Source organism: Macaca fascicularis, chromosome 20 (assembly GCF_037993035.2).
Source record: "Macaca fascicularis isolate 582-1 chromosome 20, T2T-MFA8v1.1".
Classification (NCBI taxonomy): Eukaryota; Metazoa; Chordata; class Mammalia; order Primates; family Cercopithecidae; genus Macaca; species Macaca fascicularis.
The window spans coordinates 68,622,945-68,646,105 of record NC_088394.1 but is presented as its reverse complement, the minus strand read 5'-3'; the positions used below and the strand labels follow the sequence as shown (position 1 = coordinate 68,646,105).

Below are 23,161 nucleotides of genomic sequence, written 5' to 3'. Positions count from 1 at the left end.
TGTAATCCCAGCACTTTGGGAGGCCGAGACGGGCGGATCACGAGGTCAAGAGATCGAGACCATCCTGGCTAACACAATGAAACCCCGTCTCCACTAAAAATACAAAAAAAGTAGCCGGGCGTGGTGGCGGCGCCTGTAGTCCCAGCTACTCGGGAGGCTGAGGCAGGAGAATGGCGTGAACCCGGGAGGCAGAGCTTGCAGTGAGCCGAGATCGCGCCACTGCACTCCAGCCTGGGCGACAGAGCGAGACTCCGCCTCAAAAAAACAAAAAAAAACCAAAAAAAAACCAAAACGAGTTCATAAGACAGGTGCAGTGGCTCACGCCTATAATCCCAGCACTTTGGGAGGTCGAGGCAGGAAGATTGCTTGAGGCCAAGAGTTCAAGACCAGCCTAGGCAACACAGCAAGACCACATCCCTACAGAAATTAATATATACAAAATACATAGTTCATATAAAAGACCATGAAATATAGCTCATTTTGACTGGTCAAGCCTTCCTCTGCCCAGTCACAGATACACGTGAACAATTCACAAAAAACAGCTTATAAATAAAACCCAAACCACCCTTAATATACATTTCATCTTGATTTCTCTGCCTTGAGAGTTCACCTGTATAGAAGATTAAGCATGAAATTAATCATATTATAGTTAAAATGTCCAATTGCACTTAGGACTTTTTCACTGTCTATAACACAAGTTTTTTGTTGTTGTTGTTGTTTTTGAGACCAAGTTTCACTCGTCACCCCAGGCTAAAGTGCAATGGCATGATCTCAACTTATCGTAGCCTCCACCTCCCAAGTTCAAGCAATTCTCCTGCCTCAGCCTCCCGAGTAGCTGGGATTACAGGCATGTGCCGCCACGCCCAGCTAACTTTGTATTTTTACTAGAGACAGGGTTTCTCCATGTTGGTCAGGCTGGTCTCGAACTCCCAACCTCAGGTGATCCACCGGCCTCGGCCTCCCAAACTGCTGGGATCACAGGCGTGAGCCACCGTGCCTAACTACCACAAGTTTTGAAGTGTTTCAAATTCGTCTCTTGGTGAGACTTATGTGTAAAAGGAATACTAACAAGTCAGTAAGTTTAGCTCAACCTCTGGAATAAGAATTCATCTAAGTCTTCTAATCCAATTGTAAGAAGCAAGGAAGCAAATTTTAAATCATTGAGTATTGACTTTTTATTATTAGTCACTGTTCATAATTTGTTTCAACCAAAAGACAATACACACAGCAGAATTCTAATGCATCCCATGTAAATGTTTACATCCATTTTATTCCTCACTCGCCTCTAAGACTTATCATTTAATTTTAAATTTTTTTTTTACATCTCAAAAATATGTCTGCAATAATTAGAGCTTCATTAGCTGTCCCACTTGGAAACAGCTTCTTAATATTTTTACAGTAAAGAAGATGTGATGGGGCATAATGAAAATGTAACTTACAACACTATGAAAGAAAAGGGACTTTATAGGAACACAGTGGGAGTTCATAAAGGAAAGAGTTCAGAAGCTCTTTCCCATGGGGCCCCCAAATAGAAACCAAAAACAAAAACAAAACACACAAAGCGCAACCGCAGGTTCTTTGAGGAAAAAAAACAAAAAACAAAAAACAAAAAACCAACTCCAATGCTCCATCTTGAAGCCAGAATCAGCGTCTTGGAAGTTTGTAAAGCAACTGTGCAAGCTGCTTCAGCATTTCCTTCTGTTAAAGTGTTCCAGGTCCTGGAACCCTGTCAATGGGACCTACTCACTGCTATTGCTTGAAAAAGTTATTCACTTCCAGTTCTATACGCAGCCCCCCTCTCCCGAGCCAAAGCTGGTCAAAAGTGTTTTAAACTTCAGGACTTTCTGTGCAATTCTCTCTCCAATGATCCTCCCCACTCCCAAAGTCATGAATACACAGACATGTAAAACCACTCTCCCAACCGCAAAGTTCATGAACACCCACTTTTTCCTCTCTAGCTTTCTCAGTTTAGGACACTGTGGTTAAAATACATTCACTAGAAAAAAATATACACATTCAAACTCCTTTCCCCTAGTTCTCATGGCCCAAATATTTTCCAATGCAGAAGACAATGAAGTTGAACCTTGAAAGCAGTACTCCCTAACTTCCAATCTCTTCTACGACATAAAAAAAATGGGAAGCATGTTATAGAAATCATTAGTGTTGGACAGTTTTAAAAGTCTATTTTCATATATGAATGGGACAAACAAGGAGTACGAATCACACCTTTAAACCAGCAAGAGGAAAGAATCCCCTCCCAAATGTTACACTGAGGAATGTTTAAATGAAAAAGACCTTAAAATTAACAGATGATCACTATGCACAGCCTAAAACTTCCATGACTGTCCAAACCACCTCAAGGAAACAGCACCAAAGCACTATGGGAGAAGCTTCTCTGGGAAAGCACCCTTCCTACAGTTTTTTCAGATTACTTAGATGAATTAATTCTCCCTTAGGATTCCCCGGGATGGGGCAGAGACTAGAATAAATCGACTCTTGAAGAAGGAAATAATGAGGTACAAGTGCATGTGAAATTGTCAAAGTAAGTGTGTGAGGGCTCACTGCTTATCACCCCAGGGTTATTAAAACAGCCTTGGAAAATGCTCCTTCCTCACAATGCCTCTGAAGCTGTAAATCCATCCCAATTTGCTCCCCCTTGAGTGGTTATACTCGGGAAAGGAATTATTGAAATGTGCAAGTATTCACAGAAATTGAAACATTTCTCCATTTAGCTGCAAGGCCAAGTGAGAGGAAAACTAATTCTGATCCTAGAAACTAAGGCACGCTGAAGCTTTCAAAGATCCAATCATTTGAAACAGTCTTCACAACCATCAGTATCCTAGGCAGTTATTTGGCTGCTTGTCCTTCAGTATGGTGCTTGTGTTCAGATTCCAAAATCAATTCATATTCTACGCAGCACCCTTTGTGTTAAGGCCATGATATTTTACTCCTTCTAGACAAAGCTATGAATGATCATAAACTCTACCTCAAAACTATGATCACCCAAGGAAATGCTTTGTCAGCAGAGTAGACCCTTCCCAGCTCCATTAGCTGACAGTGTCTTATAGCATGGTCTTGAACAGATTTCTTCAGAAATTCAACCCAGTTCAAATAAAAAAACCTGAGCTGGTTAGCTACAAATATAAGAGAGAAAATAAAGCCTCTACACAAAGAGGAATGTTAAGACAAATTCTATTCAAGAAATCCACCAACATTATGTTAATCCTATCATGTTTCACAGCATTAAGTATCCATCCAATGAAATCAGTCTGCAAAGAAACCCTTAAAGGCTATTTTTCATTGCACAGGCAGAGCAGTTGTCTGAAATATGCACTAGTCCACACTTACATTACTGAAAACTATGCAGGAGATAATATCCTGTTCTTGACTCGGTCAACCATTTACCCACTGGAGTAAGTTTTAGCAGATCTTGCTCATACATCCTAATAAGACCAGGAACTTTCCCCTGTGGAGCCTTTAGTTCAACTCCAGTTTGTCAAATGTTAGGAATAGTCCAGCATCTGATACAGAGCTAGATTTGACAAGATACTGAAGATTTTAAGTAAAGGCTTGGTGAAATGAAGAGGAAAAAAAAGGATATTTGTTTCCAGGTTTAAGATTGAAGCCATAGTAGTCATTATACTGTATTCAATACAGTAACAATTGCAAACATTGTTAAGTGCAAGGTGGGCCTCACTTTTTCTTTCTTCAGTATATAAGACACGGCGCCTGAATACTTGAACGTACATAGTACATTCAACGTGTACCACAGAGAGAGTCACCTCTACTTCACTCCAGCTACTCAATTTCAAAGTTTGATAACACATGGGTCCTTTCTTAAAAGCACTTGGCACTCTCACTAGTTTAAAAAGCTCAAGTCTTTGATGTGGATACTCATGAGATTTGTCTTTTAAAAGAGACCAATTTCTCAGACTGACGAAAGGTTATTCCTACCCTATGGTGTCCGTAAGACCTCCTCTGACATAGGGGTATGGAAGCTACAAGGCTTCACTCCAACACCATAAAGTACAATATAGGAAAGATTTCTTTAACCGTGTGGTCTTTATTTCAGTGCCAGTGTTACAGATACAACACAAATGTTCCAGTTAGAAGGAATTCAAACGGAATGCCAAGGTCCAAGCCAGGCTCAGGAAATAAAAAGGGAGGTTTGGAGTAATAGATGACTCCAATACTCACTCTTCCTAAGGGCAAAGGTACTTTTGATACAGAGTCTGATCTTTAAAACTGGTGAACTCCTCTTCCACCCATTACCATAGTTCAAACAGGCAAGTTATGGGTTTAGGAGCACTTTAAAATTTGCGGTGGGAACAGGGTCATTAATAACTATGAATATATCTTTTAGAAGGTGACCATTTTGTACTTTAAAGGGAATCAGTTTTGAATATCATGGAAACTATTCATGACTACAGCTAAAGAATGGAGCGAAAGGGGAGCTGGAAGAGCCTTGGAAGTTTCTATTACAAATAGAGCACCATATCCTTCATGCCAAATCTCAACAAAAGCTCTTTTTAACTCCATCTGTCCAGTGTTTACAAAAACTCGCAAGGTCTGACCAGTTCTTGATAACAAACATACATGTGTGTGTCTGTGTGTATACAGCAATGCACAGAATAGGCTACCAGGAGCCTAATGCCTCTTTCAAACATTGGGGGAACCAGTAGAAAAAGGCAGGGCTCCCTAATGTCCATTATTACATTTCCATTCCAAATACCAGATGTTGAAAGCGCCTGAAGATGGTAACCCAGCTAGTGAGGAATAAATACCCCACCTTGCCCAGTCCACAGAGAAACAACAGTAGAAAGAAGGGGCAACTCTTTGCTGCAGAGACAAAGTGAGTGTTTTTCGCCATGGATTGCAGTCCTCTCCTCCAGACCAGCTGCTTATTTCCTCAGGGGCCCAGGGAATGTTGATTCTGGCTGTAAATGTGGGAGGGGTGGAGCAGTGCGGAAAAAGGAGAAGAAGAGGAAGAGTGCAAAGTAGCCTCCAGAAGCAGCCAGCCTCAACAGTGGAGGAGAGGACATTAGTCTTTAACAATGCTTCAAGGTCAGCAGTAACTTTAGGAAAATCCTCCTCAGCAGTTCTCTTCAGCTCCTCATGCCCGTGGTACAGTTGGGGGGACTTGCCAGCAATCACAACCTCCTTCCCAGAGTTCCTTTGATTGAGTGGGATAAGAATGAGAATGGTGCCAAACCCTCATTGCCAGGACTGAGGGGGAAAGTTGTTCACCTCTGCTAGATCTTGCATTGCTGAGCCCTTGTGATTATATGTGAGCTTGATCCGCATTCGCAGCTGTTGCTATAAGGGGAAAAGAGAAGTGCAAATTATATATTGAGATAAAATCTCCAGCATCTGTCCAGTCCACAAATAGACTTTTAATCTTAGAGGTCAAAACTTGAAGTAAAGCTGTCTGTTAAGAATGACACACAGGCAAACAACAACAAAAAATACCCAGTACTCTAGGCTTCAGTCAAGAAGCTAACAACATCATGCCACCAAGTAGAGAAAGCGCATCTCCAGAACACGTGGTTAGCTTTAATCCTTGAACTGCATTAAAAGGACAGAACCCCTCAGGAACATTTTTCTTTTCTTTTGGAAACAGGGTTTTGCTCTTATTGCCCAAGCTGCAGTGTAGTGGCATGATCTTGGCTCACTGCAACCCCTGCCTCCCGAATTCAAGCAATTCTCCTGCCTCAGCCTCCAGTGTAGCTGGGATTACAGGCGCCTGCCACCACGCCAAGCTAATATTTTTATTTTTAGTAGAGACGGGGTTTCACCATGTTGGCCAGACTGGTCTCGAACTCCTGACCTCAGGTGATACAGCCGCCTCAGCCTCCTACAGTGCTGGGAATACAGGCGTGAGCCACTGTGGAGCATTTTCCACATAACATTTTGCTGAGTCCTTTTCAAAAAGATTCAAACCTTGTATCCAAGTCTCTTAAAAAATGAGATGAACATATACTCATCGTATGCTCTCCATTCAGATATACTGTTGCTTTGTCTGAAAAACCTACAGTAAATGTGAATATGCCTTTTGTTCCTAAGGCATAAAATGTTTAAAAATGACTTAACTCACAGGTAACAGCAGTAGTTTTAAGAGAACTCAATTAGGTACTTTTTACTTTATGTGGCAGATTTCAAATACAAATGCACTAAGAAATGTTTTACTCTCAAATGGTCAAAGGAATTTGTGCTTGTACTATAGAGGCAGATGCTCAAAATATAGTGAATAGCAGAGGAAGGGCAAGTGTTACAAGAGAAGGAAAGTATACTGTTATTTATGAGCAACTAGTAGAGCTCTATTAAAGAAATTCTCTGAACCATTTTCAAAAACTGTTTGAAAACCAACTGATTACTATTAAGGTGAGTTTATTTCTTTGAGATAATAAAAATATTGCTTAATTTCAGTTTCTAAAGCTATTTTTCATTTGGCTGCTTCATTTAAAATGCCTCCATTTTTGCTATTCATTCTTAATAACTGTAGCAGTAAATGTAGATATTTGGTTTCAACAAATGCTCTTACCTCAGATTTCAACTTGTGTATAAATTAAAATGTCTAAGCTTCTCCCCTACCCCCCAAAACTAGACCTTTAATCTAGCTTTTTTTGAAGTTGCATTTTAATAAGATGCCACTAAGCCACCTGATGGCTCTGGGTTCCATTTGTTATTTACAAAAGAGCAAGGAAGTTAGACCAGGCATTTTCATTGATCTCTTCTCTAACTATGAGTCAGAAAAAAGAAACAAAGCAGAATTTTATTTCAGGAAATATGCTTATACTTCAGCTCAGATACTGGCTACAAATGTGCTACTCACCTTCTGAGGGTTCAGAACTTTAATGACTTGTGTGATGGTCCCCGTGTTAAATGCTGGGACAATGCTGCTGCTAGGAGACAAAAGCTGCAGCTGGAATGTCTAGGGGGGAACAAAGGGCACTCTTCAGAAAAAGAAACACACAATGCTAGGTCAGAGATATCAAAAAACATTTAGACAGCCAGATGATGGGTCATGTAACAGATTTCACTACTACTAAGTTTTGCCTACTACTTGTTTTCTAGATATCAGGAATTCACAGCACGTGAACTGACTCACTGTGGTATTTGTAAAAATCCACTGTTCAGTTCTTTGATCATGACCACTAGCAATAAACCACATTCTCCTTTCTGGCAGAAGGAATTTTAGCCTACCTCTTTTCAGAAGCTGACCAATTCTTGTTCTGGCAACTTCACTTAATAGTAACTGTTCAACTATGCAAGTAAAATATGGGTGCTTTTGGCTTAAAAAACCGGCAGAAAGAAACCAAAAGAAAAGCTTTCCAAAAACAGCAAACCAACATACGGGTCACCAACTATGAGCTTTTAAACTTTTGTGTGATTGGATGACTGGGACCCAGAGACTTGAACTTTTGTTTTTTAAAGCCTGCATAATCTAGAATGTGTCAGAGCCTCCTCTCCACATGACAGAGGAAAGGAAAGACTTGCAGAACCAGCCTATACAGCAAAAGACCTAGATAAGCCAAACACTATTACTTTGTTGAATGCTGGTAGGGTTTATTTGCTTACTTATAGAAATAAGAGATGAAAGTGCTGGCCGGGCACGGTGGCTCACGCCTGTAATCCCAGCACTTTGGGAGGTCAAGGCTGGTGGATAACGAGATCAGGAGTTCGAGACCAGCCTGGCCAACACAGTGAAACCCCGTCTGTACTAAAAATATAAAAATTAGCTGAGCATGGTGGCACATGCCTGTAGTCCCAGCTACTTGGGAGGCTGAGGCAGGAGAATCGCCTGAACCCAGGAGGCGGACATTGTAGTGAGCCAAGATTATGCCACTGCACTCCAGCCTGGGCAACAAGCAAGACTCCGTCTCAAAAAAAAAAAAAAAAAGTGCTATATAGGGCAAGCTAGGTAAACCATACTGTACTATGTAGCTATTCTATAAACTAGAATTTGAAAATCTTTCCTAAAAGTAGATTAAACTTTTAAAATATTTAAGAGACAGAGAGAGAGACACTAGTCTTCTCTAGGGCCAAAAGTTAAAAGAGTGAAGATTCACTCTCAACGTACAGATATATTACACTGGGGGCTGGGCACGGTATTCCCAGCACTTTGGGAGGCCGAGGCAGGCAGATCACCTGAGGTCAGGAGATCTAGATTAGTCTGGTCAACATGGCGAAACCACATCTCTACTAAAAATACAAAAATTAGCCGGGTATGGTGGCGCCTGCCTGTAATCCCAGCTACTCAGGAGGCTGAGGCAAGAGATTTGCTTGAACCCAGGAGGCGGAGGTTGCCTGGGTGACAGAGTGAGACTCCATCTCAAAAAAAAAAAAAAAAAAAAAAGGCTGGGCGCAGTGGCTCAAGCCTGTAATCTCAGGACTTTGGGAGGCCGAGACGGGCAGATCACAAGGTCAGGAGATCGAGACCATCCTGGCTAACCCGGTGAAACCCTGTCTCTACTAAAAAATACAAAAAACTAGCCAGGCGAGGTGGTGGGCGCCTGTAGTCCCAGCTACTCGGGAGGCTGAGGCAGGAGAATGGCGTAAACCCGGGAGGCGGAGCTTGCAGTGAGCTGAGATCCAGCCACTGCACTCCAGCCTGGGTGACAGAGCAAGACTTCATCTCAAAAAAAAAGAAAAAAGGAAAAAAAAATTATATATATACACATATAAAATTATAAAAATATTGGGTCTTATTCATAATTCTACTGCCACATTAAATTATGTAAGCTAAAATATTATTCATTACTACATTTCATTAAATGTTAAGATACCATCAATTGTAATTCACACCATTATTTTATGTACCACTGAGATAGAAAACATGCTGCCCATTGAATTATGACAAGATATCAATTTTAAAATGTACCCCAATTTTCAGAAACATTAAAACACAAAAATAGTACATAGTAGAACCTATAAAATATGATATTTTAAGTTGAAAATACATTATCATGCTGCACTGTACAGTACACCACCAAAAATAAGGTCATGGTTTAATAGCAGAGGTGATAAGTCACTGGAGCAGCAGCCTAAAGTAACAAGTATAAAACTTAAGTTGCAGAACGTAAATATACTGAGCACTGAACAGATGAAAAGTGCTTCAAACAGTGCCTAATTCAAAAAACTTGTTTATTCCTTTAAGCAACCTTAGGAAGTGGCTATCTTTATCACCACCCTCTTTGCAAATGAAGACACCAAGGCATGGAGGTTCAGTGACTTTCTTCATGTCATACAACTAGTATTGAAATCTAAACAGAATGGCTCTAGAGTTCATTAGTGGTCTTTCCACTTGACACTACTGCTCCCCCTTTTTTTTTCTTCTTTTTTTTTGGACAGGGTCTCACTCTATCACCCAGGCTAAAGTGCAGTGGCACGATCTTGGCTCACTGCCACTTCCACCTCCTGGATTCAAGTGATTCTGCCACCTCAGCCTCCTGAGTAGCTGGGACCACAGGCATACACCATCGCGCCTGGCTAATTTTTCGTATTTTTGGTAGAGATGGGGTTTCACCATGTTGCCCAGGCTGGTCTCAAACTCCTGAGTTCAAGCAATCCACCCTCCTCAGCCTCCCAAATTGCTGGGATTACAGGTGTGAGCCACCGTGTCCAGCTAACTGCTTCTTAAACATCTAAATTATTCTGACTTCTACAAAGTGTAAGCAAAGAAGGTTGCATGAGAGTCAAAGGATGGAGAAAAAATAAAAAAAGACTGCAAATTAGCAGTACCCACAAACAAAACATCCTCAGTTTCCAAAAGTGTGTTGTCAGAATGTCTAAATGCCGTATTTCACATGCCACTGCCAAGATTAGGTTAGCACAGTCTAAACCAGCGGTTGGCAAACTATGGCCCATTGGCCAAGAATGGCCCAACATTTGATTTTGCAAATAACATTTTATTGGAACAGAACTATGTTCATTCATTTATATGTCATCTACAGCTGTTTCTGTACTATAAGAGCAGAACTGAGTACCAATAAAGACCAGATAGCAGCCTAAAATACTTACTGTCTCATCTTTTCAAGAAAAACTACCCACTCCTCATTCTCAACTTTTCTTTATTCAGAATTCTTTGTTTCTTTTGAGATGGAGTCTCGCTCTGTCACCTAGGCTGGAGTGCAGTGGCATAATAATCTCACCTCACTGCATCCTCAGCCTCCTGGGTTCAAGCGATTCTCCTGCTTCATCAGCCTCCCGAGTAGTTAGGATTAGAGGAACCCGCCACCATGCCCGGCTAATTTTTTTTTTGTACTCTTAGTAGAGACAAGAGTTTCACCACGGCCAGGTTCTCAAACTCCCGATCTCAAGTGATCTGCCTGCCTCAGCCTCCCAAAGTACTGGGATTACAGCCGTGAGGCACTGCACCCGGCTTCAAGACTTTTCACTACTGAGAAATGAACATAAATATCCTTAAACTAAAATTTGGTGTAAACCAAACTTTGATTCACAAGAACAGTTACTATATCTATAATAAATTGGATGTTAATGAAGGAGGAATGTTTCTCTCACTTATGTATCAAGACACAAAAAATTTCAATTCTGATCTGGTTAACTAGAAGATAATACCAGATAGACAAAGTCTCTTATCTTACTTTACTTTCATCCTATGCCAGATTTTACGTTTTTAGGCCTTTAACACTGTATTACTAAAGCCTAACCTATCCTCAATGCCCTGAGCATTAACTGATCACCTCGTAGAATTCTGCTCTCACTAGTATTAGAATTGTTTTTCTTTATCCTACAATACTAACCATCAGAATACTTGTAACCTAGTAAAAATTATTCACTAAAAATGATATGCTTCCATGAACCATAGGTAACTTATTGTTAGTTTGAATTAAGTCTGTAAAAATTAAAACATATCCTTTACCAAACACATGAAAAAAAATCAGCCAATCTTTAATCAAAGGAAACATCTAAAGAAGACATTGTAGTACCTTTGGTACTGCAGCTTGGAAAACAAAGTCCGTCATATCTAGCTCTGTGCTGTTGGAGGCCTGTATCGTTATCACTGTTACACTGGGGTTGGTATTCGACCGTTCAAAGGTGAATTCTATCTTCAAGCCATTCTTACTGTATGCTGTGATGGAGGGGATGCCTGAGAAAGTACAGGGAGATAAGTCTTATTGTAGTCAGCCTAACGCTTGCAGAATTATTACTTCTTTTTCTTAATAACCACCTCATTACTCAGTGCTCCATGTAATGATGGTAACAACAGTCATCGTACCTGCAGCAATATCATTGAAGAGAGGCTGTGATGAAAGCCCATCCAACAAGAAGGGGGGCTGGGATATCTGTGGGACTGAGGCAGGGGCAGGAGCAGCAGCTGGAGCACCTAAAGGAAATATTTCAATGGAAAGTTAACGTTAGAGAGCATGACAAAGCTTATCAAGAAATTATAGGGAAAATTACTTCAATCTCAGGTTGAGGAAAAGATTCCTTAAACAAGATGCAAAAAGCACAGACCACAAAGAGAAAGAACTAAAAACTCAAGTACTTTAAAACAAGCAACTTGTTTATTAAAAAATACTGTAAGAAAAAGTACAGTCTGAGCAACATGGCAAGACCCTGTCTCTACAAAAAAAATAAATAAATACAAAAATTAGCCGGGCATGGTGGTGTGCGCCTGTAGTCCCAGCTACTTGAGAGACTGCAGTGGGAGGATCACTGGAGCCGGAAAAGTTGAGGCTGCAGTAAGCTGTGATTGTACCACTGTACTCCAGCCTGGGGGACACAGCAAGACCCTGTCACCAAAAAAAAAAAAAAAAAAGGTAAAGAGAGAGAGCCCACAGACGTGAGAAAACGTTTGCTATAAGTATCCAAATGATACTGTCTTCTATAAACCAATAAGAAATGGATAAGCCAATTTAAAAGTGTCAAAATATAAAAACAAGCAAGTCACAAAAAAGGAAACCTGAATGAAAAGGGAATCTTACAAAAATATGCTCAATTTTACCAGTAATGATGGAAGTGGAATTTAAAATTATAGTGAGATACTACCTCATGTCTATCAGAATGGTGAAAATTTCGATACCTGATAATTCCAGATGTTGGCAAGAACATGGAACAATGGGAAATTTTAAGCTCTGCTATAGGAAGGTAAACTGGCACAACCAATCTAGAGAGTAATTTGGCAGCAGTAGAGCTGAACATCAGTATATCCTTAAACTGAGGTTTCTCAACCTTGACAGTAACAGCTTTTAGGCTTCCTAATTCTTTGTTGTAGGGGGCTGCCTTGTTTATTGTAGGATATTAAGTAGCATCCCTGGGCTTTTATGCATTAGACAGTAGCATCCTCCCAGTTGTAACAACCAAAAATATCTTGACACTGCCAACCTCTGGAGGGCACAATCTTCCCCAGTTGAGAACCCATTACCCCTTCTTAGGAATGCTTTTAATTAATTCTTGCATGTGTTCACTAGGAGATACATCCAAAAGCATTTATAGCAGGAACACTTCTAATGGTGAAATACTGTAAACAACCAAAATATCATCTTGATAATGAATAAGTAAACTGATATATTGATATACTAAAATACTACACATGTACAACAGTAAAAAGTGAGTTCCCTAGAAATACACTTAACATGGATTATTCATAACTCATTCTCACAATTACAATGTTTAGCAAAAGGTGCAGAAAAGAACACATTCAGTTGGATACCATGTCTAAAAAGATAAAAACTGGCAAAACAATACTATGTACTATATCAAGAAATGCACAGGAATGGCAAACACCAATGTTAAACATTACTTTAGGATAGACAGTAGTTACCTCTGGAATCAAAAAGAAATGGGATGAGAGGGAAATACACAACGAACATCAACCCTCTTAATATTTTATTTTACAAACTAGGTAGGTCAAAACACTCATTGAATTTTGTAGATGTTAAATGCTGTATAACAAATTTTAACACACACACACACACACACACACACACCCCCCTCTGTGAGGGGTGGTATAAAGTGGGGTGGGAAAAAGAAATAGATTACCATTCTTATTTAATCTTTCCAAGTAAGAACAACTTGACAATCACACAATAGAAGATAATTCATAGAACATGGGGGAAATCAAGATTCGAAGCAGCAGCATAAGAAAATACAGTAAAAGTAAGAGAATGTATTTATATATATATATATATATATATATATATTTTTTTTTTTTTTTTTTTTTTTTGAGATGGAGTCTCGCTCTGTCGCCCAGGCTGGAGTGCAGTGGCGCTATCTGGGCTCACTGCAAGCTCCGCCTCCCGGGTTCACGCCATTCTCCTGCCTCAGCCTCCCGAGTAGCTGGGACTACAGGCACCCGCCACCTCGTCCGGCTAGTTTTTTGTATTCTTTTTAGTAGAGACGGGGTTTCACCATGTTAGCCAGGATGGTCTCAATCTCCTGACTTCATGATCTGCCCGTCTCGGCCTCCCAAAGTGCTGGGATTACAGGCTTGAGCCACCGCGCCCAGCCAGAATGTATTTTATATTTAAATAGATTTCAAACTACTTGTGAAATTAACTGAAAATATGCCATTTACAAAAGCATTAACACAATGAAATAAAGGAAGGCTAGAACATCATCTTTTTTTTTAAGAAACTGACAGCAAGAATGAGGGGGAAAAAAGATACTAAAGAGCACTAGAAAAATAAATGACAGGCTGGGCGTGGCGGCTCATGCCTGTAATCAGGTGAGGAGTTTGAGACCAGCCTGGCCAACATAGCGTCTCTACTAAAAATACAAAAATTAGCCGGGTGTGGTGGCACGCGCGTGTAGTCCCAGCCACTCGGGAGGCTGAGGCAGGAGAATGGCTTGAACCTGGGAGGTGAAGGGTGCAGTGAGCTGAGATCACGCCATTGCACTCCAGCCTGGGTGACAGAGCAAGACACTGTCTCAAAAACAAAAAAAAAGTAAATGACATACTAAAAATTAGCAAAGAAAACAGAAATGCAGATGGCTAAGCAAGCACAAGAAGCTAAAATAAATGCAAACACCATTTGTGCAGTCCAGCAGATTACCAATGAAGTAGACAAACAAATACTCCTATGGTTCTCCTAGTCTAAAAAATCTAACCGAGAAAATTTTCCCCAATTCCCATTTTCAAAACTATTTTAGAAATGTGTTCTCATGGAAAATCAGAGGCTACTCAAGATATACAGGCAGCATATAGGTCCCCAACTACCTCAAATTTTCACCTTTTTTGGTCCTGTAAAAGTATAGCAAGGTAGTTCGGGAGAAAAGCAGAAACTGCTCCAAATCCTTTAAAAACACATGCTAAATCTACTTCTGAGTTTCTACTGACTTAAATTTCTATATAATGGTGTAAAACTGTAATGATAAATTAAGAGATCTAGAATTCAAAATTTTTAAATTTAATGTAAAAAGTGGAAAAACATCTTTAAAACACATTATGAATAAGGAAAGAAAACCCAGACTTTTTAATATTTTATCATTCTGCTTTAACATATAACACTAGGAAAACAAGAAAGTAGGAACAAAAAGAAAAGACTCCACAATAAATGAGTTAAGGATACAAGGAGAATGTTCAGAAAGGAACCTCATCTATAATACAAATATGTGAATAAACATTCCCTGTGATCAAAAAATAATAGGGTCCCTCCCTGCTGGCCAACTCCGGCAGAGGGCTACAAAATTTAAAAAATAATAATAAAAATAAAACATAAGACCAAATTTTCACCCAATAGGGCTTTTAAAAATAATAATATACGGCCGGGCGCGGTGGCTCACGCCTGTAATCCCAGCACTTTGGGAGGCCGAGGCAGGCGGATCACGAGGTCAGGAGATCGAGACCATCCTGGCTAACACGGTGAAACCCCGTCTCTACTAAAAATGCAAAAAATTAGCCGGGCGAGGCGGCGGGCGCCTGTAGTCCCAGCTACTCGGGAGGCTGAGGCAGGAGAATGGCGTGAACCCGGGAGGCGGAGCTTGCAGTGAGCCGAGATCGCGCCATCGCACTCCAGCCTGGGCGACTAAGCAAGACTCTGTCTCAAAAAAAAAAAAAAAAAAAATAATAATAATAATAATAATATACAATGCTTATGACTGTGCAGTTAAACATATAAATTGAGGAAAAGGTAAACTAATATTTACCAAGTGACTACTATGTATCATGCACTGAATAGGTCAATGGGCCTCACAAATACTTTATGCAGTAAGTATTAATCATCCTAATTTTAACCAGATTCAGAAGGACTAAGTCACTTAGTCTACGAAATTAATCCAACATAAGAACAAATTGATGTAATATTTGTTGAGGCCGCTAGGTAAGAAAAATCTAGAAACAAAATACCCCATACTGGCCAGGCGCGGTGAGTCATGCCTGTAATCCCAGCACTTTGGGAGGCCAATGCAGGCGGATCATCTGAGGTCACGAGTTCAAGACCAGCCTGGCCAACGGGCAAACCCCATCTCTACTAAAAAAAATACAAAAATTAGCTGGGCATGGTGGCACGTGCCTATAAATAAATCCCAGCTACTTGGGAGGCTGAGGCAGGAGAATCACTTGAACCCGGGAGGCAGAGACTGCAGTGAGCTGAGATTGTGCTGCTGTACTCCAGCCTGGGCAACAGAGCGAGGCTCTGTTTTTTTAAAAAAAAAAAACCAAACTACCCAATACTAAGGAACTGAGTAAACAATAGTGCAAACTTGTTGATAAAGTATTAGTCACCTAAAATTATAATTATGAAGGCTATATACTAACATGGAAATACTAACATGTTTGGTGAAGTATATGCTATGGTTTAACTATGGGGTTGTTTTTTCTTTGCCAGTTATCCAGTATAGCTTTGGCATTTGAGGATTTGAAATTGACCATTTATAAATGATTCATACGTACATGACAAGTAACACTTTGAAATTTTGTTAAGACACAGATATAAATCCTATACTCTGTGACTCCACTGTATTAGGGAAAAAAAAAATCAGGGCCGGGTGTGGTGGCTCCAGCCTGTAATCCCAGGACTTTGGGAGGCCGAGACGGGCGGATCATGAGGTCAGGAGATTGAGACCATCCTGGCTAACATGGCGAAACCCCGTCTCTACTAAAAAAATACAAAAAACTAGCCGGGCGTGGTGGTGGGCACCTGTAGTCCCAGCTACTCGGGAGGCTGAGGCAGGAGAATGGCATAAACCCAGGAGGCGGAGCTTGCAGTGAGCTGAGATCTGGCCACTGCACTCCAGCCTGGGCGACAGAGCAAGACTCCGTCTCAAAAAAAAAAAAAAAAAAAAAAAAAAATCAGCCTGTGGGAATGAGCTTAGCTAACCATTCAACTTATTATCCTATGTCTATTTTTTACTCAAGGTCAGGTACGCTTTAACTCTCCATTATCCTTTTAAAGAGGACTGCAAAACCCCGTCTCTACTAAAAATACAAAAAAGTAGCCGGGCGTGGTGGCATTCACCTATAATCCCAGTTACTCAGGAGGCTGAGGAAGGAGGTTTGCTTGAACCCGGGAGGCAGAGTTTGAAGTGAGCCGAGATCGTGCCACTGTACTGCACTCCAGCCTTGCTGACAGAGTAAGACTCTGTCTCCAAAAAACAAAAACAAAAACAAAAAAAAAGGCACTTTAACCTTTCAGCTATACTTTACACTGCAATTTAGGACAGAAGTTGTGGGCTGGGCACGGTGGCTCACGCCTGTAATCCCAGCACTTTGGGAGGCTGAGGCGGGTGGACCACGAGGTTGGGACCAGCCTGGCCTAGATGGTGAAACCCTGTCTCTACTAAAACTACAAAAATTAGCCAGGCGCAGTAGCAGGCACCTGTAATCCCAGCTATTCAGGAGGCTAAGGCAGGAGAACTGCTTGAACCCGGGTGGCAGAGGCTGCAGTGAGCTGAGATCACGCCACTGCACTTCAGTCTAGCTGACAGAGTGAGATTGTCTCAAAATATAAAAAGGCCGAGCAAAGTGGCTCACGTCGGTAATTCCAGCACTTTGGGAGGCCGAGGCAGGTGGATCATGAGGTCAGGAGTTCGGGAACAGCCTGACCAAGATGGAGAAACCCCACTGCTACTAAAAATACGAAAATTAGGGAGGGCACGGTGGTGCGCGCCTGTGATCCCAGCTACTCAGGAGGCTGAGGCAGGAGAATCGCTTGAACCCAGGAGGTGGAGTTTGCAGTGAGCCAAGATCGCACCACTGCACTCCAGCCTGCGCAACAGAGCAAGACTCCATCTCAAACTAAAAATAAAAAAAAAGTTGTATTGGACTCGGGTTTATCATATTGCTGAACATGTCGATTACAAATGAATGTTATATATGAACAAAAGAAAAAATATTCCCAAATGAAAAGTTATGTTTCAATATTATGAGTGATTGCTCCTTCAGTTGCTTTAATTACAGAAAGTGTGGAAGGGAAGTAAGATAAAAGGTAGGCAGTAGGTTAACATCTCTCCACAAATGGTCACAGCTACTGAAAACTAACCATGAGTGGGAAGACACCAAGAAGAAGTCATGTCTTGGGACACTAAAAGCAAAGGTGATACAGGATATATTTTTTGAGCTTGAAAGGGAAAGTAGTTTTTTTTTTTGGAGACAGAGTCTTGCTCTGTCATCCAGGCTGCAGTACACAGTGGTGCAATCTCGGCTTACTGCAACCTCCATCTCTCAGGTTCAAGCAATTCTCCTGCCTCAACCTCCGGAGTAGCTGGGATTATAGGTATGCACCAACTCACCCGGCTAATTGTTGTATTTTTAATAAAGACAGCTTTCACCATGTTGGCCAGGCTGGTCTGGAACTCCTGACCTCAGGTGATCTGCCTGCCTCGGCCTCCCGAAGTGCTGGGATTACAGGCGTGAGCCACTGTGCCCGGCCAGGGAAAGTAGTTTCTATCTTAAAAAACTATGAATAATTTATTCACCCCAAATTAGAAGTTTGCCTTTAAGAAATCCCTATAAATTATCTTAAGAGCATTAGCATGACAACGTATAACCCGGATATTGTGAAGATTTGATTCTTGCTTCTCATTTAGCCTCTCCCATCTTCAAATGATTCACATGCTGGAAAGTCTGGGTTCAGTTTAGTTTTTCTCCAAGGCCTCTATCTTTTCCCAGGTATTAAATAGCTCCAGACTGGCCTCACCTGTAAGGTTGATGTCTCCCAGCAAATCAAGAAGTTCTCCACCAGCAGAAGATGGTTTGCTTGTAGGTGCAGTTGGAATAACAGGTGTTATGTCATTTCCTCCCAACAAATCCAATAAATCATTGGCCTAAACAAGGTAACAACACCTCAATTCATTATTATTTGTCTAGTTTACATCTAAAGCAAAGCTCTTTCAATATGTAAAAATAAGGAAGGAAATCATCAACCAACCCAGGAACATTAAAAGGACTCAGCTAAGAGACAAGCTATAAGGGACTATAAAATCATAAGAAGCCCCAGATGAGCAAGTGAAAGGCTGGCTACCTGGCTGGTGGGCTGTGGCCCAGAGGGTGGCGGTTTGGTCTCTAGTGGAGCTGGTTCTGTCTCTCCATTTGTCTGCACAATCTCAGTAGGGCCATTTGTGGTCACTTTTTCCATGACAGGCATTCTCTCAAGTAGAGCAGACCTAGAAGAATCTGAAGTGGTTAAATTCTAGGCAGTTAACCTAGATTCCCCACCCAAAATAATCACCATTAACTATGTTGAGCCCAAGCATGGAGCTCCATCTCCCCTCCCCATCCAACACACACACTAAAATAGAAGGTAGATTACAAGAATACATGACCTAAATTCCTGGCTGGATTAAGGGCAGACAAAAAAATCTTGAATAAACAGACTGTCCAGCTAAATCCCAAAGCATATATTTCAGTGGTAGGGAGATTGAGATGAAAGAAAGGTAAATCCATAGGTATTAACAGTCAAGAAGATACTGCATAATAGAAGAAAACAAGATGACAAACACTAAAATGTTAACAGTAATGGAATTTGAATGAGATTATTTGTCTTGAAAAAATACAACTCCTACTTTTTTTTTTTTTGAGACAGAGTCTCACTCTGTCGTCAGGCTGGAGTGCAGTGGCATGATCTTGGCTCATTGCAACATCCACTTCCCAGGTTCAAATGATTCTGCTGCCTCAGCCTCCCGAGTAGCTGGGACTACAGGCATGCGCCACCACGCCCAACTAATTTTTTTGTATTTTTAGTAGAGATGGGGTTTCACCATGTTAGCCAGGACAGTCTCAATCTCTTGACCTCGTGATCTGCCCACGTTGGCCTCCCAAAGTGCTGGAATTACAGGCGTGAGCCACCACACCCGGCCTCCCACTTCTTAACTAAATAAAATAGAAAATAAAGCAAAATTTCCATACCAAAAAAATGTAAGGGTTGGAGGTGGAATGAAAGAAGGGAGTTAATTTATTTCTTTAGAGACTAGGCAGAACAGAAGACGGACAAAACAGAAGCAGTCAAGCAATTAGAACTAAATAGGGATATGAGGACCAATTAATAAAGCACAAGGAATGAATCTTCTTTATGAATTACCATGACAATTTAGCCAGGATACTAAGATATACACGCATTACTTAGTTTCTTTCGCTCACCTCATGTGGTCATATTTCTTGAAAAGTGCATTATATTCTACTGCCCTCTGCTGGAGTTCCACATCAATGCTGCTTCCATAGATGGAAACCACTTTCTTAATTCGGCTATAGGATAAAATGACAAACAAAATCAAATAACCAAAAGAAAATTCACAAATAAGCAGAGATAATGTTTAATAAGCCAGAATTTTCTGGTTATAATACTGAAATACTCATCTTTTCTTAATTTATATAATTTTTCAAAAACAAAACACTTCATTTTCATCCATTTATCTGACATTCACATTGTACTATTCTCATTGCAACACTAGATTTTTGTCCATTAAACATGCCGCCCCCATTCTGCAGCAATGATGGTGTGGAAAAAACCTATATATATGCCACTCCCTAAACTTTGCTAGACAAAAGTACCAACTATTACTTTGCCACAAAAAAAAATCTGTACTGTTCATTCTCTTCTTTGATAATTTTAAAATAATTTTTAATCTATAAAAGGGTCAGAGCATCAAAATGTTGACCCCACATTCTTCCAGTTCAGAATTTTAAAAGTAATTCAATACCATTTTTTATAAGACTTCACATTTAAAAGTAAAGCAGAAAGACTACAAGAACTAAGTTTGCCTTAAATATGGGAAACTGACCTGAGAATCTACTTTATTCAAAATAGCAAAGAGAAGAATTAAAATATTTAATCACCAAAACATTCATGATTGTATTCCTATTAAGACATGTCAAAATATAAAAAACCAAAACCTAATCCCAGCACTTTGGGAGGCCGAGACGGGCGAATCACGAGGTCAGGAGATCGAAACCATCCTGGCTAACACGGTGAAACCCCGTCTCTATTAAGAAATACAAAAAACTAGCTGGGCAAGGTGGCGGGCGCCTGTAGTCCCAGCTACTCGGGAGGCTGAGGCAGGAGAATGGCGTGAACCCGGGAGGCAGAGCTTGCAATGAGCTGAGATCCGGCCACTGCACTCCAGCCTAGGCGACAGAGCGAGACTCCGTCTCAAAAAAAAAAAAAAAAAAAACCAAAACCTTGGCCAGATTACAAGGTCAGGAGTTCGAGACCAGTCTGGCCAAAATGGTGAAACCCCATCTCCACCAAAAAATACAAAAATTAGCCAGGCGTGGTGGTGCGCACCTGTAATCCCAGCTACTCGGGAGGCTAAGGCAGGAGAATTGCTAGAACCCTGGAGGTGGAGGTTGCAGTGAGTCGAGATCGTATGCCACTGCATTCCAGCCTGGGCAACAGAGCAAACTGTCATCAAACAAAATGAAATATAAAATACAAATAAACCAAAACCTTTATGTGGAGAAGTAGATTCTCAACTTAAAAAGAAAAAAAAAGGTTATTAGAAATCTCATTCTAAAAACATAACTTTTAGGCCAGGTGGAGTGGGTCACATCTGTAATCCCCGCACTTTGGGAGGCCAGGGCAGGAGAATCGCTTGAGCCTAAGAGTTCAAGACCAGCCTGGGCAACAAACAAAAACATTTAAAAATTTTTTCTCTACAAAAAAATTGGCCGGGCGCGGTGGCTCAAGCCTGTAATCCCAGCACTTTGGTAGGCCGAGACGGGTGGATCACGAGGTCAGGAGATAGAGACCATCCTGGCTAACATGGTGAAACCCCGTCTCTACTAAAAAGAAAAATACAAAAAACTAGCCGGGCGAGGTGGCGGGCGCCTGTAGTCCCAGCTACTCGGGAGGCTGAGGCAGGAGAATGGCGTAAACCCGGGAGGCAGGCGGAGCTTGCAGTGAGCCGAGATCCGGCCACTGCGCTCCAGCCTGGGTGACAGAGCGAGACTCTGTCTCAAAAAAAAAAAAAAAAAATTTAAAAATTAGCCAGGCACAATTGTGTGCACCTGTAGTCCCAGCTCCTCGGGAGGCTGAGACAGGAAGATCCCTTAAGCCCAGGAGTTCAAGGTTGCAGTAAACTATGATGGCACCACTGCACTCCATCCTGGGTAAGAGAGCGAGACCCTGTCTCAACAAACAAACAAACAAACAAACAAAACTCCCTAACTTTTTTGCTTCAAAATAATCCACAAGGGAGTAAAAGAATGAGAGGGAACAAAGTGCTGATGAATAAAGATTAACTATTAATTGATCATTGTGACTGTTGAGAAATAAGTAATGCAAATTTGTGTTATTATTCCCTCTACTTTTGTTATGCTTGAAAATTTCCAGGATGTCAAGTTTTTTTTGTTGTTTTGTTTTTAATTACAAAACCTGTTCACCCTGTGTTTCTTCAATACTCACTTTACAGTACAAGTGAATCGAGTAGAAAGCTTCATAATGGCAGTGAGGGCATAACCTCGTGTCACAGAGGTGGACATATTAGAGATTAGGACACTTTCTAAAATATCCAATACTTCATCCTCTGTTACCTGAGGAGGAGGAGGAAAAAGAAGACAATGAAGAATGAGTAGCATGATTAGGCATCTAAATCTGGTATTAAGTCAGTGGATGCAGCCAGAAAGACAATCCTACCATTACAAAAGCCTCTAACTCAACATGTGCTTTACTAGGGTAACTGTCCAAGGTGTTCTATTAACAGAGTAGATGGGGGTAAAAAAAGTGCTCTGGTTCTATCAACTACAGCAGGTGAGGGTAAAAAGAGTGAAAAATGACCATTGGGGCTAAGAAGCAATATTAGAACTTCAAGTGGCAGAAACAGAAGAAGAAAAGAAAAACATACAGAGTTTAAGTGCTGTTGCCTTTTAAAAGGGCAATTTTAAAATTTTCCTTTTTTAAAGGAAAATTTAAAAATTTTCCCTTTTAAAGCCAGTCCTTTAATGTGCCAATAAGAACATAGACACATGTCTCATTTCTTCCTGTTTATCAGCCAGAAGGTAAGAGAAACAATTAATTCAGTCCACTAGGACAGAGAGTTGGGTCTAAAGTGGTTTTAAAATCTTACAATGGGGCCGGGCAAAGTAGCTCACGTCTGTCAATCTCAACACTTTGAGAGGCCAAGGCAGGCAGACTGCTTGAGTCCAGGTGTTCAAGACCAGCCTGGGCAACATGGTGAAATCCTGTCTCTATAAAAAGTAGAATCAGCCAGGCATGGTGGTGAATGCCTATAGTACCAGCTACTCAGGAGGCTGAGGTGGGAAGATCGCTTGAAACCCAGGAGATTAAGGCTGCAGTGAGTTGTGATCCTGCCACGGAACTCCAGCTTGGGTGACAGAGTGAGACTCTGTCTTTTAAAAAAAAAAAAAAAAAATCTCACAATGGCTCAATAAGTTCCGTTTCAAAAATTGGCAGGTTTTCCAATATAATTCTAGTTCGATTCTTTGAAAAGTTGGATATTTTTTAAAATATTTTGAGACAGGGTCTCACTCCTGAGTAGCTAGGACTAGATACCATCATACCTGGCTAATATTTGTGTCTTTTGTAGAGACAGAGTTTCACCATGTTGCCCAGGCTGGTCTCAAACTCCTGGGCTCAAGCAATGCTTCCATCTCAGCCTCCCAAAGTGCTGGGATTATGGGCATGAGCCACCACACCTGGCCTAAAAAGTTTTCAAGGAATCAACCTCAACTCCCCATTAAACACTACTCTCCTATAACCAAAACCACTATTTTCCCCCACTTAACCAAGAGTGACAAGGAGTA

At 41.0% G+C, this 23,161-nt stretch overlaps 1 protein-coding gene across 5 annotated transcripts in view; it reads right to left on the bottom strand.

The window, feature by feature from the left end:
• Window positions 1–1,150: 1,150 nt before the first annotated feature.
• Window positions 1,151–23,161, bottom strand: part of AP1G1 (adaptor related protein complex 1 subunit gamma 1) — a 90,602-nt gene continuing 68,591 nt past the window's right edge. For all 5 annotated transcript variants that reach the window (XM_065536669.1, XM_045382603.2, XM_065536670.1 and 2 more), the window contains 8 exons: window positions 21,804–21,931; window positions 19,541–19,645; window positions 18,426–18,567; window positions 18,102–18,228; window positions 11,240–11,347; window positions 10,950–11,110; window positions 6,833–6,931; window positions 1,151–5,316 (listed from right to left, as the gene is read on the bottom strand). In XM_065536669.1, the coding sequence (XP_065392741.1) occupies window positions 5,215–5,316; window positions 6,833–6,931; window positions 10,950–11,110; window positions 11,240–11,347; window positions 18,102–18,228; window positions 18,426–18,567; window positions 19,541–19,645; window positions 21,804–21,931 (972 nt within the window). In that variant the 3' untranslated portion in view covers window positions 1,151–5,214. The remainder of the gene's footprint in view (window positions 5,317–6,832; window positions 6,932–10,949; window positions 11,111–11,239; window positions 11,348–18,101; window positions 18,229–18,425; window positions 18,568–19,540; window positions 19,646–21,803; window positions 21,932–23,161) is intronic.